Source organism: Typha latifolia, chromosome 9, assembly GCF_019914945.1.
Source record: "Typha latifolia isolate L0001 chromosome 9, TyphaL0001v2, whole genome shotgun sequence".
Classification (NCBI taxonomy): Eukaryota; Viridiplantae; Streptophyta; class Magnoliopsida; order Poales; family Typhaceae; genus Typha; species Typha latifolia.
Window position 1 is genome coordinate 2,774,093 of NC_133094.1, and position 17,448 is coordinate 2,791,540.

Here is a 17,448-nt window from a genome sequence, read left to right on the forward strand (position 1 = left end):
GCTTGATTTATACTTATTTTGAAGCTACTCGGGGCTTGAAATAGGCTTCTATTAAATTTAAGCAATTTAAATTTGATATACTTAAAATTAATTTCAAGCCAAGCTTTAGACTTAATTTGAAACAGGTTGGAATTGTTTATTGAGCTCGAAGTATTCTTGCATTGAATTTAAGCATTTCAAATTTGATCTTTTAGCATAGACTCAAAAATAATTTCAGGCCGTGAACTCAACCCAATTATATCCCTACTCATTACTTTAACTCTACTTAGGGTGTTTTCTATGATTTAATTGAAATAAACATATAATGTGGAATACCAAATGTAAAAAGGAATTGCATGAGTAATCCTTTTCAGGGAATTTGTAGTTTTGCATATAAAACCTTAATTTAAGCAACAGCAGAGGCAACCCAAAAGATGCAGTTCTCCTCAAAGCAACTCCTCCAACATATGGCACCATGGACTGGAAGAGTTAACATTCTGTTACAAAGTTAAGATAAAAATTGCAATGAAATTGACAAAGTGAAGTAGGGAATCAAACGAGATCATTAAAGATCTTTAGATATAAAGCAAAAGGTTAAAAATATCAGTCAGTCGATTTATAGAGAATTCATCAACTTGCGTCAAATTTGTCGGTCAGAATATTCTGTAGCAATATTATAAGGTTGCGTAGAAAGTTACGCAGTTGTAATGATTGTCTTTCGATGAGTTTGTCCGCGAGAAAGAAAAAAAATCTGGTGCGCGAGTTAAGGACTTACGTAGAAATTTCTATTGCTGTCTACAAGCATAAGGAGGTGAACAAGAAGTCTCACCAGAATTAGCTTCAATTATAGGATTTGGATGATTACATCCATATATGGTTTATTCATCTTAACTTTGATGCTATGTTCCATCAGAATTCACCAAGTCTAAACAGTATAGGCTTGATCAGAGCTCTGTACAGAATTAGGAGGTGAACAAGAAATTGCACCAAGTCTAAACAGTATAGGCTTGATCAGAGCTCTGCACAGAATAAGGAGGTGAACCAATAAATTTCACCAGAATTAGCTTCAATTATAGGATTTGGATGATTACATCCATATATAGTTTATTCATCTTAACTTCGATTCTTTGTTCGATTAGAATTCACCGAGTCTAAACAGCATAGGCTTGATCAGAGCTCTGCACAGAATCTGTGATAGTGTAGTCATGTTCAAGTTTCACAGGGAATAAGTTTGGTATGGAAAACTTTTAACACACTGGTCTTTCTATCCTCTTATCTTTATGTTTGGCCCCCCACAGCTAAGTAGGGTATCCTTAGCAAGCTAACATGACTATGTCTCTTGAATTTATTCAGGGCATCTCTGCTAAACACTCAAGCTCAAGAAAGAAGAAATAAGGAGTCATGATTAAAGTCTTGTAAAAGGCTTAGAGTCGACAGCGAAAGATATTCTTTTGGTGGTCAGCCTCTATTTATCAATGACGTGGAAGACCTTGAACCATACTAGTTTGTTAAACTTAGTACTGCATCACTATCGGCACATATGTGATGTAGAAATTCTGATTGCTGAAAGTATACTTCAGCAAGTAATACAGAATAGGATACAAAAGGAGATAGGTGCATACCGAGAAATGTAAATAGTTTCGCGTTTCTGATAGGTTAGAATGCCAATTGCAGAAACTCTTCTAGTTTTTTGATATCAGAACTTATTTTATGATAAGTATGTATTAAGGATTAGGGATAAGATCAAGTTGCTCCATTTGGATGGCAAATGAAGGCAAGAATCACATCACTGCCTTGCTATAGTTAGGCCATAGTTACAACTGTCCTTTGTAAGGATACCAAAAGTTTGGAACAATACAACAATACTTCACAGCTGAGTACATTTACTGATGACTTCGTTTCAGTTATATATCTCCTTCCTCTTAATAGAACAACACTCCACAGCCTCAACTCTGACCTTCGACTTCCGGTGGCGGTGATCACCATGAGCTGCTTCATGTCCAACGTGCGTGTTGCTGACGAGAGTTCCATCGGAGGAGGAGAGAATCAACTGAACACAGATCGCACCGGCAGGAGAAAACATAGGCTCTCAGCTGTGCTTTCGATCCTGTTCGCTCCTGTTGCTTTACTATTATGCCTAGTCTGCGACGGCAACAACGAAGTCGAGAATGCACATCTGCCTGCTTCTGCGACGTTGACCTCTGCATCCACCGAGTTACTGGTACGTGAGAGCATGCGCTACGTGATCTTCATGTAGGAAATCCTTTCAAAATAATCGAAATAAGATTCGTAGTGCGATGCTGCATGCATTATGTTGTTCGCTGGAATGTTTAGGCTGCACTCTCATCAGAGGGAGAGGATGTGTACATGGAAGTACTTTCGTGTTGCCAAGGCTTTAAATATCGATAAAGGTTATGTATTAATTCCTCTCCTTCATGGATTCAATGTAATGGAAAAGCAAGTGATGTTTATATGTATTCTTCTTTCTTGTCTCTGATACTAATTCTAATTAGGAGGTTCTATAATATGAAGAAAGAAAGAGGGATACATAGATAGATAGATACATTAATGATCAGAAACTGTTAGCATGCAGTAGGATGTTTCCTCCTCCAAAAGAGAAATGAGTTCTTGCTTTAACCTAGTTTTATAGTTCTTCTCTAGAACACTGAACAATTACTGTGGAGTGGAAATCCTTCTCTTTAAAGTAATTTGGCTAATTTATGAGCTCAAGAACTAAAAAGATTTGTGTTCAGTTATAATCTTTAGTTATATTTCTTTGTTGCCAAATGATTCAATAAGAATTATTAATTTCTCTCTTCTAATTGAACGGTTGAGATTAAATGATGCTAAATAAAAACTAACCGGAAGTACAGCTCACTTTTCTAAATTATAAGGGTAAATTAGTCATATTTTATTTCGTGTAATATAATTTCGATGCGTTTAATTAAAAATTTAGTAATTTAAAATTACTTCTGAAATTATTGAATATTAGTCTTATTTTAAAGATCTCGATGAGAGTTTTCTAACCATATATTTTTTATTAAAAAATAATAACACTAAGATGACCTATTAAATAATTTAAAATAACTAATATAATAATATATATTATATTATTATTTTAATATATATAGAGCCCGGTGCACTATTTTTGGCTTCATATTTAGAGCCTTTGGACTCCAAATATAGAGCTAGCGTTGGAGATGCTCTTAGCTATCCATTATTTTATAAAAAATAAAAATAATAATAAATTAGTAGAAGTTGACACTCTTATTATTAAGAAAACAGTTATAAGAATAAGCAATAAAAAAATACTTAAATTCTATTCTTCCTTAGTCTATTCTTGTTTTGATAGAGGGTTTGTCAAAGAAGATAGAGCTAGCCATTTAATCAACTCCGATTTAAGGATCAAAACCTTCGGCAGGCTAATTTAACTATTTAGTAACTTATTTAGTATATTATAATATAATATTTTTTTATTGGTACCATTTAAGTTAACCGAGGATGTTAAATAAAAATTATAGAAAAAAAATAAAAGTGCATATTACAAAATTATTAAAAATAAAATGTGAATTATAAAATAAATAAAATATAAAGTGTTATTTGAAAATTTTCCTTTGTTTTTTGTATGACTTATAACTGAGAGGGATAACCATGCGTGAGTATAATTGAAGTTGTGGAACTATGACACGGAATAGGATACTGGTATTGATAATTTCCTTAAACCCCTAGTAATGTTGATAATTAAGGACCTTAAACCTTATAAAATGAGTTAGAGTAAATTAAAATCTGAAAACCAAAATAATTTTAAATTATTGATTAATGTCAGATAAAAAATTGCCCCTCTTAAATAAAACTTTTTCATCATCGGCCCCTCGAGTGTTGGAGTTATATACAAGAGTCCTCACATATTCTTCTATCTTAAATACGAAGATACGAGGGTCTTCTTGTAAAAACTCCTCTTGGATTTAAAAAGGAAGGCTCGGTTTCTCGCGCTAAAGAAAAAGAAATTGTTCCCTCGTCTTTCTTCTTCTCTCCACCCGAACGCCACCACCGTCTCCCTTCTCTCTCTCTCTCTCTTTCCATTCTACGCCAATTTATAGGGTTAGGGTTCCGGCGTTCTCCTTGAGCTATCCGCCGGCGACCGCGGCAAGGGCAAGATTAACGACGACGGCCCGCTGCTGGCATTTAACCGCCGCCCTCATCTCCGTTGTCCGTTTTCTTGAACTCTCCGAACACCACCCCCGCCCCCGGAGAAGTCGATCTTGCGTTGGTGCATTGGTTCGTCGATCTTCATCGGACGATTCTTTCTTGCCGAAGCCTTGGAGACTGGCCAAATCGTGACCTAGCTTACTCTTGAGGCCGTGAACTTTGCAGGTGCCCCTCAGGCGCTCATCGAATTGCATCTTTCTGATCTCCGACCAATAAGCACATTTATTTGAAGCGATTGGTGACTTTCTTGACGTTCAGGCTGGGAGGAGGGAGGACTTTGTTCCATTCTTGCTCATTTTCTTGAAGAGGCTCGAATTGGTGGGCTGTAGGGGCGATCAGCTCTACCGCAAATTACAGAGATTACTATCAGAGCTCCTTTAGTCATCGTTAGATGCCTGGGGATTGATCTCTTGCTTGTCAGATAACATGATTCATGATCTGGGGCCACTTATCCGCCAGCAGGTTGAGTCAGTGCTGGTGCTGCTACGTGAAGAAGATGTACCTGATTCAGATGATATCCTTAGAGAATTCGCCCAGTCAATATTTGAAATGTCAAAAGTGAAAACGCCATGCGAGGGAAAGTATGGGACACGGGAGGCTACAACAGTCAGCTGCAGGTAGATTGGGTTTCTTTGCATGAATTGTTCACTGAACTGTGGGAAGCTGTTGATGAGAATCTGAAGAAGGTCGAGGACTTGGTCGACGAAAAGAGTCTGACAGATGATACATATCCAGTGAAAAAATGCTCACAAATTGCTTCTATTATAACAAGGATTGTCTGGTTTTCACAGGCAATTGGGAAATCTATGGAGAATATCCATCCACTTATTTTGGCACAGCGAGTAGCGCTAAATTTTATTTTTAGTTTAGCAAGGAGGGACAGAAGTTTTGAATGGTTTTTGGCCTTAAAAGATGTTACACATTTCAAGGCAAGGAAGAACTTGGTGTTGATATTGTTTGAGGAGAGAAGAAATAATCATATCTATGAGATGTCAATTGACAGGTCCTCTTTGCTGGTCAATTCTTATGAACTTATCCAAAGTGCTAATCTAAATTCATTGCGTAATGAGCTTCAAGTGACATTCGACCATGAAGAGGCCTCAGGTCCAGGTGTTCTGTCAGAGTGGCTTTGTCTGGTATGTCAAGAGATTTTCAATCCTCATTTTGGCCTTTTCTCCTCATGCCAACATGACAAGCGCCGGTTCTTTCCAAATGGTAAGTTTCTGCTTCATTTGCAGTCAATATTGGCCTTTGAAGCTTAGAGCATATTCTGTCTGTGTGCATGGCTGTGATCTGTTAAATGATTAATCTGGAACATACGAAAATGGAATTTTCTTGCCAGATCACATAAGGAGAAGAAGCATATTACTGTTAATGACTTATTGTGCTACATTTGCTTAGGACCCATTTTGATACATGATGACATTCTAACTGGGGAATGATTGTTCCCATTTTCTTAAAGTATTCTAATGGGATTTATGGATGGGTTCAATAGCATTTTACTATAATGATAATGCATATGTTAGTGAGGTAACAGCTCTACCGAACAAAACTATCAATACAAAATCAGGAGCGAGTAACAGCAGGGAAGCATCTAAAACCTAGTAGTTTATTGTGATGGTATACTTTGCATAATTTCTAAGTTCTTTTTATATTAGTTACCTGTTCATTTTGGAGTCTAACATTGCCAAGATTGTAGCAAAGTTTCTTGCGCATGGATTTGGGAGGCTACAGGAAAGCTTTTAGGTCATATCAACAAGAACACAAATTTAGATCTGTAAATGATTATAATTTGTCAAACCATGGAATATATCATGTAAAAATATTGCTATAGTGAACAAACAGTGTCTACTTTCCTTTCCATATATTGCTATAGTGAACAAACAGTGTCTACTTTCCTTTCCATATTTTTGGAGGCCTCTAAGTGTTGAACAAGCAATACATGCTTTATACCTGTTTCTCTTAACCCAACATGTGCGAGGCATTTCCTTGAAATTTCACTCAGACAATGATGCTCAAAACACATTTGCATATAATCCCTGGCAGTCCTAATTGCTGTATTTCATGAGTTATGCATAACTATAGGTGTAAATGAGTCGAGCTTGCACAAGCTGAGCTCAGCTCCCCTCAGCTCGAAATACGTATAAAACAAGCTCTAGATCTGTCAAGTTGGAGCAAGGCCAACGTGAGCTTTGGTCGATTAGGCTTGAAAAATTAGCTCTCCAAATATGGACTTGTTTAAATGTAACCTATAAGCCATTGGATTCTATATCTAATGGCTCTAATTGTTCTATGCATAAAATATATATATATAATAAATTTGAAGTAACTAAGCTCGAGCTAGCTCAATTGACACACCCCAACACATAGCTCCAGTGAGCTGGTTCTCATTCTTCCGTACAGTTGACTAGCTTCTTCTTTCTATATATGTCCTTAAAGATGTAATGCTTTTGCATAGTAGCTGGAGCATGTTTAGATTTGTCCTATATAGCTTGTGATAATGACAAGCGTTTTGTCATCGCATTGTCAAAGATTTAGTTTGATAGATGTGGTCTACGTTCATCCCTGGCTTTTGACTAATAACTAATAACTGATTATTTCAATAATTCTTAGACATGTTAGTTTGCCAATCTCTTTATTTTTTTCTGTACTTTTTATTTTATATGAAAATTAATAATGAAGTACCCATACATTAACATACTGCATCTCTTCCATGAAAAACTATGAGCTGGAGCTAATGAAATCTTTTAAGGCAGGTTGTAACCTGTAAATGGGATTTATAATGTCCTGGAAGACAGATCAGTAGCTACATTACATTCTAGTATGTTAAGTCAAATGGCCGTACAAGAGACCTTTCATCACAGAGGACCTTAAGAGCCACATTAGTTTTTAAGTAATTTCTGCAAACATTTATTTGCTTGTAGGTGCAAATTTATTTCAATAATGTCAAACATCACTGGTTCCAGTCTGTTTTGTAAATTTTGCAGAATCTGCTATGGAAAATCATGATTCTGGATATTTCCGTTTCAGTGGTCGAGTGATTGCCTTAGCTTTGGCATATGAAGTTCAAGTAGGTATTTTGTTAGATCACACTTTTTTCTTGCAACTAGCTGGCGAACAAGTTACCTTGGAAGATGTAAAGGTTGCAGATCCACTATTGTACTCTAGTTGGAAAAAAATTTTAGATATGGATGCTGAAACTTTGGATTCAGATGCTTTAAAGCTAACATTTTCTAGAGATATTGAATCTCAGGGGTCTAGGAAAAATATTGAGCTTGTCCCTGGGGGTAATGAGATTGCTGTAAGTAGCAGGAACAAGGAACAGTATGTTGACCTCCTGGTACAGAGTCACTTTGTAACATCCATCTCCAATCAGGTTACTCATTTTGCTCTAGGTTTTGCTGATATTCTCGCTGAATCAGAAAAGAAGCTGTTTTTCTTTAACTGTTTGGACCTTGAAGATCTTGATTGGATGCTTGGTGGAAGTAGCAATATTAGTGTGATGGATTGGAAAATGCATACTTTCTACGAAGATTACAGTGCAGATGATGATCAGATCTCTTGGTTTTGGGAGGTAAATCTCAAGGTTATTTCTCTCGATTTATTGTTTTCTATGTATATAAGTAACCTTATTTGAAAGTCTGTAGTCTGCTAAAAGTCTAGTTGGAAGTGTATTTGGAATTGTAAGTTGATCTACCCACTTCTGTTGCTTATTATATATACTTTCTTTTTTTGGTTTACTAATTTTCAAATTATATTTATTGGAGAAATAAATTCAACTGCAAGTACTTCCTTGGTCATGTTTAGTACCTGTAAGGCTGTAAGTGTCCGCACTATTATGTGCTTTCTGCTCTTGGACTCTCACTAATATATTACTCTATCATGTATGTCGTTGCGTTGATAAATGTCTAAAGACTAAATATCTAGGTCTCTCTCATTTTCTGAAAAAGGTTTCCATGTAAACATTTCACAGATAATTAGCTTATATGTCGGTCGAGCTACGCATAGTAAAACTAGCATGAAGCATGCTATCTTTAGATGTACCTTAAACCTTTGTTCAACCATCAGTCTTCCATAAAGGTAATATGTCTTAACCTTTGTCATCTAACACATTTTGTTACCTTCAGATAGGATGGATGATCGTGTCGTGGAAACTCTATATTGGTTGTCATTTAAATCCTTTAACTATTTTGGGTTTATCATCTACTTTAGTTCTGAGACATTATTACAAGTCGGGTGGAGTCATTGGATTAGTTGGTGGCTTGTAAGATGCTGCTGCGTGGTATTGGTAGCCTGAAATAAAGTGCAGTATGAGAACAATATCTAAATGAGTTAGAGATGCCATCACTCAATAAGCTACCAATAGCTGATCATGGGACTTCTGCAGATTGTCGAGGAAATGTCCGAGGAGCAGAAAAGAGAACTTCTCTACTTCTGGACAGCTATAAAATACTTACCAGTTGAAGGCTTTCGGAGCTTGGAATTCAAGCTATCTATCCGTAAATATCAAGTACCTGAGGAACATCTTCCCAACGCATCCACTTGCTATTATATCCTTGGTCTCCCACCCTACAGATCGAAATCCGTCATGGCTAAGCGGCTTCAGGTAATAATCCAAAATCACATAAGCCAGAGTTTTGGCAAATACTGAAACAAGTGACTTCCGAAAGTATATTCCACTTTCTATGCTCACAGTCGCTCATGTTTCATTTTACTATGACATGCGTGAACCAATCAGTAAGTACTTTAAATGCATGTTAGGAATCTTTCATCAATCGTATACTCTGTAAGATGTGTCCTGACGATCGAAGAGCTGGAAATAATTGAATTTCCATTTTCCCTCCTCCTTTGGAGAAAGAGTATTGCATCTTCTTTCGCAGTTGCTTTCCTATTTCATTTTATTATGATATGCATGTCCCCAAGCAATACGTTCTTCAAAGGCATCTTGGATCCTTTCATCGACCTTACTACATCATGTCTGCCATCATCCATTTCTTCCGGGGCATGTTTGGAGTCTTTTGTGTCTGTTCATTTTATGGATATTCTGCTTACCAGAAATATTCAGAGGTTTTCTTGTTGACTATTGGATGGGGAAGTCATGAGAAATTTGCACCAAATCTCCTCTGCACTAAACTATTGGTTGGAGTATATCAACAGCCTACAAAAAAAGGATCCAGATCGAAATGAAGTAAGATTACTTGCTGGTGTAGTAAAATATTTTAAAGTTCTCATTATTTACTGATCGAGTTCTATGTTTTTAATATACTTTAATCATAAAGTTTAGTTTAGATTAACCATTTATATAGACATACATGATATATATATATATATATATATATATATAAGGATACCAGGTCGAAACCTAATTTAAATATTTTTCCCGTAATCAAGTCCTATATATTACTCTTCAAAGTTACTTCTTGCATTAATGGGTACACTCATTGTAAATAAGAACTTGAGGAATATGCATGTGCACATAAAACCCACAAAATGATAATTTGCAACATAATTTTGCTTTGTAATTATATTAGCAACCGTGGACCAAAACTCATATTACTTGCAAACGGGGATATTTTGTAATTAGAAAGACAGCAATATGTTTGCTTAAGATGTATTATTGATTACAGCAAAGTAGACATTGTTTGCAAGCAATATGAGTTGTGATCCAAATTTAGAATGAGATTAGTTGAATTATTTCTCTCACCCTGTTCAAGCTACCTATATATATGAGCCCAAATAATTGAAAATACGATGTTCAAGCTGCAAAATACTGAAAAAAGAGAGTACTGCGTCGTACTAATTGTTAAAAGGAAGGGGTTAAAGCGTCATTAAACCAGCTAAAAACTGAAATTAATCTGTTTCTCCACTTCGATGGCGATCCCAAAGAAAGTTTATAAGGAGGTTCTGGTAGTACGCTTTAGAGTTTAGAGGAATCATATCAACCTCCCCCTTTATCGGGTTGGCCAGTCTGATTTGGGTCGGGCTTTAAGGTCAATTGATTTTGGGCCTCTCTTCACCAATATCTCTTATAGGAGTGACCCTTGAAGGCTTAGGGTGTGATCTCACTCGCCACCATGGCCGTCACCGTCACGTATGGGTGGTGTGCCTCTCGTCTTTGATCGCTTTGGTCAACTTCTCTCCACTCTGTGCGGATGATTGTCGTAGTCGAGGGTAAGATTTTGATGTTGCCGATTAGGAGTGCCTGCGGATTATTGTGCACTAAAACATGTTGGTTAGGAAATGCTTATGTACTATTTGTTAACACACTCAACTTTCCATGTGGAATTAAATAACTACAAGAAACATATGCATGAGCTGGACCGTGAGCTGCGAGTGGGCTAGTTGGATCAGGAGGCTGGATGGGCAAAGACCTGATTTATACTATCGAATTATAAATCGGGTTAGAATTGGCGTGCTTACTACAATTTTATCTCAGATGGGTTTAAGCCTAGTTCATGCGGACTAAGCTATTTGGTTATCGCCCTCAACCTCGACAATGCAATGATGTACAAGATAGTTATAATGTTGATAATATTGTAGACTAATTCTCATAATAAATTGTATAAACATAAAGATGTACTAAGACAATATTTGTGAATTCCATATATATAATTATGTATTATATAAATATTTATTTTTTAATTATGTAAAAATTTAGCATTGGATTCCATAAATATATTTTTAGATTTCGTAATATATTTCTGATTGTTTTATATATGCTATCTAGATTTTATCTTTATTATATATATATATATATATATATATTTTTTTTTTTTTTTTATGTTGCAGAGCAGAACTAATTTCTTGTAGCATTTCACTAGCTGTGTTATAGGAATTAAATCAACGTCAATAATGAAGGATGTATCAGCAAGTAAAGAAGAACAAACCTGTAAATCAATATAAAAAAGCTACATAACATAGAAAACAGATACCAAATATTTTTTCTTTTCACATAATATTCTATATAGTATATCACATCATGGAAATTTCATTTTTTAAGCCTTTCTTGGTGAAATTTAAAGAAAATCAGCATGAGTGACAAATCTCCTAGTAAGAGAATTAGAGTGACATAATTTCTAAGCAATTTCTCAATATGTATTAACTATCAATTTACTCAATCAACTACTAGTTTTCTACCAAGGAAGTGAGTTTAGGTAGGTGGTATCTCCAGCACAATTCTCTATATAAAGGAGATTGTGTTTAAGCTTTTTATCACCAACAAGGAAGAGATTGAGATTACGGAAAAAAATAAAATAAAGGTTTTTTAGATATCAGAAGATGTTAGAATTTTGATGGTTTATAATTTAGAAAAAGACGGAGAAAACGAGTTGGGAAATTTGTTTATTTATCAAAATCGGTTAATACTTCCTGCCTAGAAATCCTAAAATTATAAATTAGATAAAAATATTAGTTTTTTTAATATATATTATAAATTATTCTTAAAATCACTGTAAGGGTAATTTTGGTATTTAAAAAAGATTGAAAGTAGGCATGCAATTGCAAAAGAAATCTAAAATGGGTAGTAGTGCAAAATCTTAAATTGTGTTGATTTATAGTGTTTTTATTGCTTTCTTTGCAGCTACAGAGAAAAACTAAAATGGTAGATGTGCAAAAAGATAAAATGATATTTAACATTATTGGATTACTTTTTCATCATTAGCCCCTCGAATTTCAGAGTTTTTATAGAAGAGTTCTCATATATTCTTACATCTGATATCCGAACATATGAGGTTCTTCTTGCAAAAGCTCCTCTTGCATTTGAAAAGAAAGACTCGGCTTCTCGCGCTAAAGGAAAGAGACATCGTTCCCTCGTCTTTCTTCCTCCTCCACCCGAACGCCACCGTCGTTCTCTCTTCTCTCTCTCTCTCTCTCCGCTCTGCGCCAATTTTTAGGATTAGGATTCCGACGTGATCCTTGATCTCTCCGACCGCGATGTTCTCCGTCGGCCGCTCCACAGGCGCCCGCGACCGCGGCAAGGGCAAGATGGAGGATTCGCTCACCCCTTCCTCCTCATTACCCTCCACCTCTACCTCTAGCCCCTTACCCTACGTCACCGATGACGACGACGACGACGACGCCCCGCTGCCCGGTTCTCAAAAGATCTATCAGATCCAATTCTTCGTCCGCCCGATATCCCGCTCCACCCTCGTGGTCCGCGCCCGATCGTCGGACACCGTGGAATCCGTCATCATGCACATCTGGTTGATGACCGGCATTAACCCCTCGGGTCTCCGCCTCCTCTACCGCAACCGCCAGCTCCGTAATGACGCCACCCTCTCCGCTTCGGGGGTCGAGTCAGATTCCACCCTCCACGTTGTCGGGCGGCTCCGGAGCACAATGGAGCACCGCGTCTGGCGTTTCACCGCCGCCCTCATCTCCGCTGTCCGTTTTCTTGAACTCTCTCCCCCCCTTGGAGAAGTAGATTCTGGCTTGGTGGATTGGTTCAAGATCCCCATCAGAAGGTTATTTCGTGCCGAATCCTTAGAGACCAGCAAAAGCATGACCTGTCTTTCTTTTGAGGCCTTAAAATTTGTAGGTGCCCCTCAGGCGCTCGTCGAATTGTATCTTTCTGGATCTCTGACCAACAAGCACATTGCTCGTGTTGCAATTGATTCCTTTCTTAGCGTCGATGCTCCGAGGAAGGAGGAATTTGTTCCGCTTTTGCTCATTTTCTTGAAGAGGCTCGAATCGGTGGGTTGCAGGGACGATCATTTCTACCGCAAATTACAAAGATTACTTCTAGACATCATTTTGACAGCGTCAAATTCTGGGCACTTGATCTATTCCACACCAGCTGCCTTGGTTCATGAGCTGGAGCCACTTATCCGCCAGCAGACTGAGTCACTGCTGGTGCTGCTACGTGCAGAAGATGAACCTGATTTAGACGATATCCTTAAAGAATTCTCCCTGTCAATATCTGCAATAGAAGGAGCGATAAGGGCATGCACAGGGAATGTATGGGACACAGGAGACTATAGCAGGCAGCTGAAGGTACATTGGGTGAGTTCTCTGCATGAATTGTCCACTGAACTGTGGAATGCTGTTGATGGGAATCTGAAGAAGATCGAGGATTTGATCAACAAAAAGGGTTTTACAGATGATACATATCCAGAGAGAAGATGCTCACAAATTGCTTCTATTATAACAGGGATTGTCAGGTTTTGGCAGGCAATCGGGAAATCTAGGGAGAATATCCATGAACATATTTTGGCACAGCGAGTACCGCTAAATTTTATCTTTAGTTTAGCAAGGAGGGACAGAAGTTTTCAATGGTTTTTAGCCTTCAAAGATGTTACACATTTCAAGGCAAGGAGGAACTTGGTGTTGACAATGTTCAAGGAGAGAACACATAATGGTTTCTACGTGATATCAATTGATAGGTCGTCTTTGCTGAAGAATTCTTATGAAATTTTCCAAAATGCTGATCTAAGTTCATTGTGCAGTGAGCTTCATGTGACCTTCAACCATGAGGAGGCTATAGGTCCAGGTGTTATGAAAGAGTGGCTTTGTCTGTTATGTCAAGAGATTTTCAATCCTCATCTTGGCCTTTTCTCCTCATGCCAATATGATAAGCACCGGTTCTTTCCAAGTGGTAAGTTCCTGCTTCATTTGCAATATTGGCCTTTGAAGCTTGGAGCATATTCTGTCTGTGTGTGCCTGTGATTGGTTAAATGATTAATCTGGAACATATGAAGTAGCTTTTTCTTACCGGATCATATAAGGAGAAGAAGCAGATTACTGTATTAGATTTGTTTAGGACCCAATTTGATACAAGATGACATTCTAACTAGGAATGATCGTTCCTTGTATAAATTGTGGAACATTTTCTGAATTTTTTTTAACAGGATAAACGGATGGTTCTATAGCATTTTAGTCAATCATTCAAACAATATAATGACAATGCATATTTTTGTGAGATAATAGCTCTACTGGACAAAGCTATCAACAGAAAATCAGGAGCGAATAATAGCAGGGAGGCATTTAAAACCTATTGGTTCATTACGATGATATACTTTGCCTAATTTCTATAAGTTCATTAAACTTTAGTTACTTGTTCATTTTGGAGACTAACACTCCAAGGTTGTAGCAAAATTTCTTGTGCATGGATGTGGGAGTATGCAAGAAAGATTTTGGGTCAGTATCAATGAAACACGAGCTTAGAACTGTAAAATGTAGCAATTTGTTAAACCATGGAATATCACGTAAAATTATAGTATGATGAATCTGAATGTCTATACCACGTGTAGATTTTTACATAAACAGTAATTGCTTTCCATATTTTGATGGCCTTCAAGAATCTGTGCTCAACGAGCAATACATGCTTTATATGTGTATCTTTTATGCAAGAGAGTTTCTTGAAATTTCACATGGACAATGATGTTTGAAACACATTTTCAATCCCTGTGATTGTTTGCATGTAATATCTGGCTGTCTTGATCGCTGTAGTGAAAATGAGCCGAGCTTGAGCAAGTTGACCTTTGCTCCCCTCAACTCAAATTACATACAACCTGAGTTTGAGATCAATCCAACTTGGAGCAAGGCCAACTTGAGCTCTGCTCAGTCAGGCTTGAAAAATGAGCTCTGCAGATTTGGATTAATTTAAACTGTGACCATTAATAAATCTAATGGCTCTAATTGTTCCATAGTATATAAACCAAAACTCAGAGATGGTGAAGCCTACTACTCAAATCCCAGTTTTTGCACACAATAAATTCGAGCTAAATTGAGATGAGCTCGAGCAAGCTGGCTTCAGCTTTTAGCTCCTCTCATTAAGTTCTTGAGGTTGAAGAGTTCTGGGGTTGAGCTTGGGTCATTTATAGCTTGACCCAACCTTCAGCTCGTGAGCCGGTGAGCTGAATTGACACCCGTATATGTAGCTCTTAACATGCCGTGATCTTACCTAATTCTTCCTTATAGTTGAGGTTATTACTGCATCTCTACACTTGAGTAGCTTCTTCTTTCTATGTATGTTGAGGGATGCAATGCTTCAGCAGAGTACCTGGAGCATGTTTAGATTTATCCTTCATAGCTTGTAACAGTGACTCCTATATTTTGTCGTTGCGTTGCCAAAGATTTAGTTATGATAATTGTGGTCTACCTTCGTCCCTGGCTTTTGATAAATAAGTGATTGTTCCAATAGTCCTTTGACATATTTTACCATTTTCTTTCTGTACTTTTTATTGTATTTTGTAATTAATAATGAATTGTAGCCGTACATTAACGTACCACATTTCTTCCATAAAAAAACTATGATCTGGAGCTAGCAAAATTAATAAGGCAAGAGGTGACCTGTAAGTGGGATTTGTAATGCCCTGAAGACAGATCGGTAGCTACATTACATTGTAGTATGTCAAGTCAAATGACCATACAAGAGACCTTTGCTCACAAAGGACCTTAAGAATCACATTAGTCTTTAAATAATTTTTACAAACACTTATTTGCTTATAGGTGTAAATTCATTTCCATAATAAAAACATAACTGATTCCAGTCTGTTTTGTATATTTTGCAGAATCTGCTAGAGAATATTATCATCTTAGATATTTCGGGTTCAGCGGCCGGGTGATCGCGTTAGCCTTGACATATGAAATTCAAGTTGGTATTGTGTTTGATCGCACATTTTTCTTGCGACTAGCAGGCGAACCAGTTACCTTGGAAGATGTAAAGGTTGCAGATCCAATGTTATACTCCAGTTGCCAAAGAATTTTAGATATGGATGCTGAATCTTTGGACTCAGATGCTTTAAAACTAACATTTTCTAGAGATATTGAATGTCAGGGATCTAGGAAAACTATTGAGCTTGTCCCAGGGGGTAAGGAGATTGCTGTAAATAGCAAGAACAAGGAACAGTATGTCGACCTCCTGATACGGAGTCGCTTTGTAACATCCATCTCCACTCAGGTTACTTGTTTTGCAATAGGTTTTGCTGATATCCTCGCTGAACGAGAGAAGCAGCAGTGTTTCTTTCGCAGTTTGGCCCTTGAAGATCTTGATTGGATGCTTGGTGGAAGTAGCAGTATTAGTGTGATGGATTGGAAAACACATACTGGATACTCAGGTTACACAAAGGAGGACGATCAAATCTGTTGGTTTTGGGAGGTAAATCTCAAGGTTATTTCTCAGGATGTGCTGTTTTCTATTTATACTAGTAACCTTCTTTGACAGTCTGTAATCTGCTAAAGTCTAGCCGGAACTGTATTTGGAATTATAAGTTGATCTACCCAATTCTGTTGCTTATTATATCTACTTTTTTTTTTTCTTTTTTTGCTTACTAATTTTTAATTCTAGTTACTGGATAAATAAGTTTTTAACCCACAGGAGCATGTCTGGGTCTCTCTTATTTCCTCAATATGTTCCATGTAAACATTTTATAGATAATTAGCTTATATATGGTGTAGCTACGTAGTGTAAAACTAGTTCGACACGTGCGATCTTCAGATGTACCTTAAACTTTTGTTCAGCCATCAGTCTGCCACAAAGGTAACATGTCTTAACCTTTGTTCATTTAACACATATTGTTACCTTCAAATAGGATATAAGATTGTGCCAAGGAGGTAGCTCTCAGATTTTTTAAAGAGGGCTCATATTATACAAGTGTTTACAGATTCGAATTCTAATGACATTGGTTTAACTGTGATATCACTAAGTTCTCGTTTTTCTCTCTGAAAAAAGGATGAATTATTACATATTGGAAACTGTATATTCATTGTCATTTAAATCCTTTCACTATTTTGGATTTATCATCTCCTTCAGTTCTGAGGCATTATTATAAGTCTATCAATAAGGGCAGTCATTGGGTGAGTTGGTGGCCTGTAAAAGATGCTGTATTATGACAAGCCTGAAATATAGTTCTGCATGACAAATAAGGATGCATTATCTAAATGAGTTAGAGATGTCATCACTCAATAAGCTACCAATAGCTGATCATGGGACTTCCTGCACAGATTGTCGAGGAAATGTCAGAGGAGCAGAAAAGTGAACTTCTCTACTTCTGGACAGCTATAAAATACTTACCAATTGAAGGTTTTCGGGGCTTGGAAAAGACGCCATGCATTCTTAAAAGTCTAGTATCGGAGGAACATCTTCCTACTGCAATCACTTGCATCAATGTCCTTGGCCTCCCTCCCTACACGTTGAAGTCTATTATGGCTGAGCGACTTCAGGTAATAGTCCAACATGATATCAGCCACGGTTATGGTTTGCCCTAACAGATGGACAAACAACAGATCCTTGAAAATTATATGGTTATTAGTACAGATTAA

The 17,448-nt window shown here is 37.1% G+C and overlaps 2 protein-coding genes across 2 annotated transcripts; both read left to right on the top strand.

The window, feature by feature from the left end:
• The first annotated feature begins 4,757 nt into the window (after nt 1–4,757).
• LOC140795034 (E3 ubiquitin-protein ligase UPL5-like) lies at nt 4,758–9,375 on the top strand. The gene is made up of 4 exons (XM_073147390.1): nt 4,758–5,403; nt 7,176–7,762; nt 8,576–8,794; nt 9,244–9,375. Exons 1-4 carry the CDS (start codon nt 4,758–4,760, stop codon nt 9,373–9,375), a joined length of 1,584 nt encoding a protein of 527 aa, XP_073003491.1.
• A 2,745-nt stretch (nt 9,376–12,120) lies between these two features.
• On the top strand, nt 12,121–16,348 carry LOC140795035 (E3 ubiquitin-protein ligase UPL5-like). Its single transcript, XM_073147391.1, has 2 exons — nt 12,121–13,780; nt 15,699–16,348. Exons 1-2 carry the CDS (start codon nt 12,121–12,123, stop codon nt 16,346–16,348), a joined length of 2,310 nt encoding a protein of 769 aa, XP_073003492.1.
• Nucleotides 16,349–17,448: the final 1,100 nt, after the last annotated feature.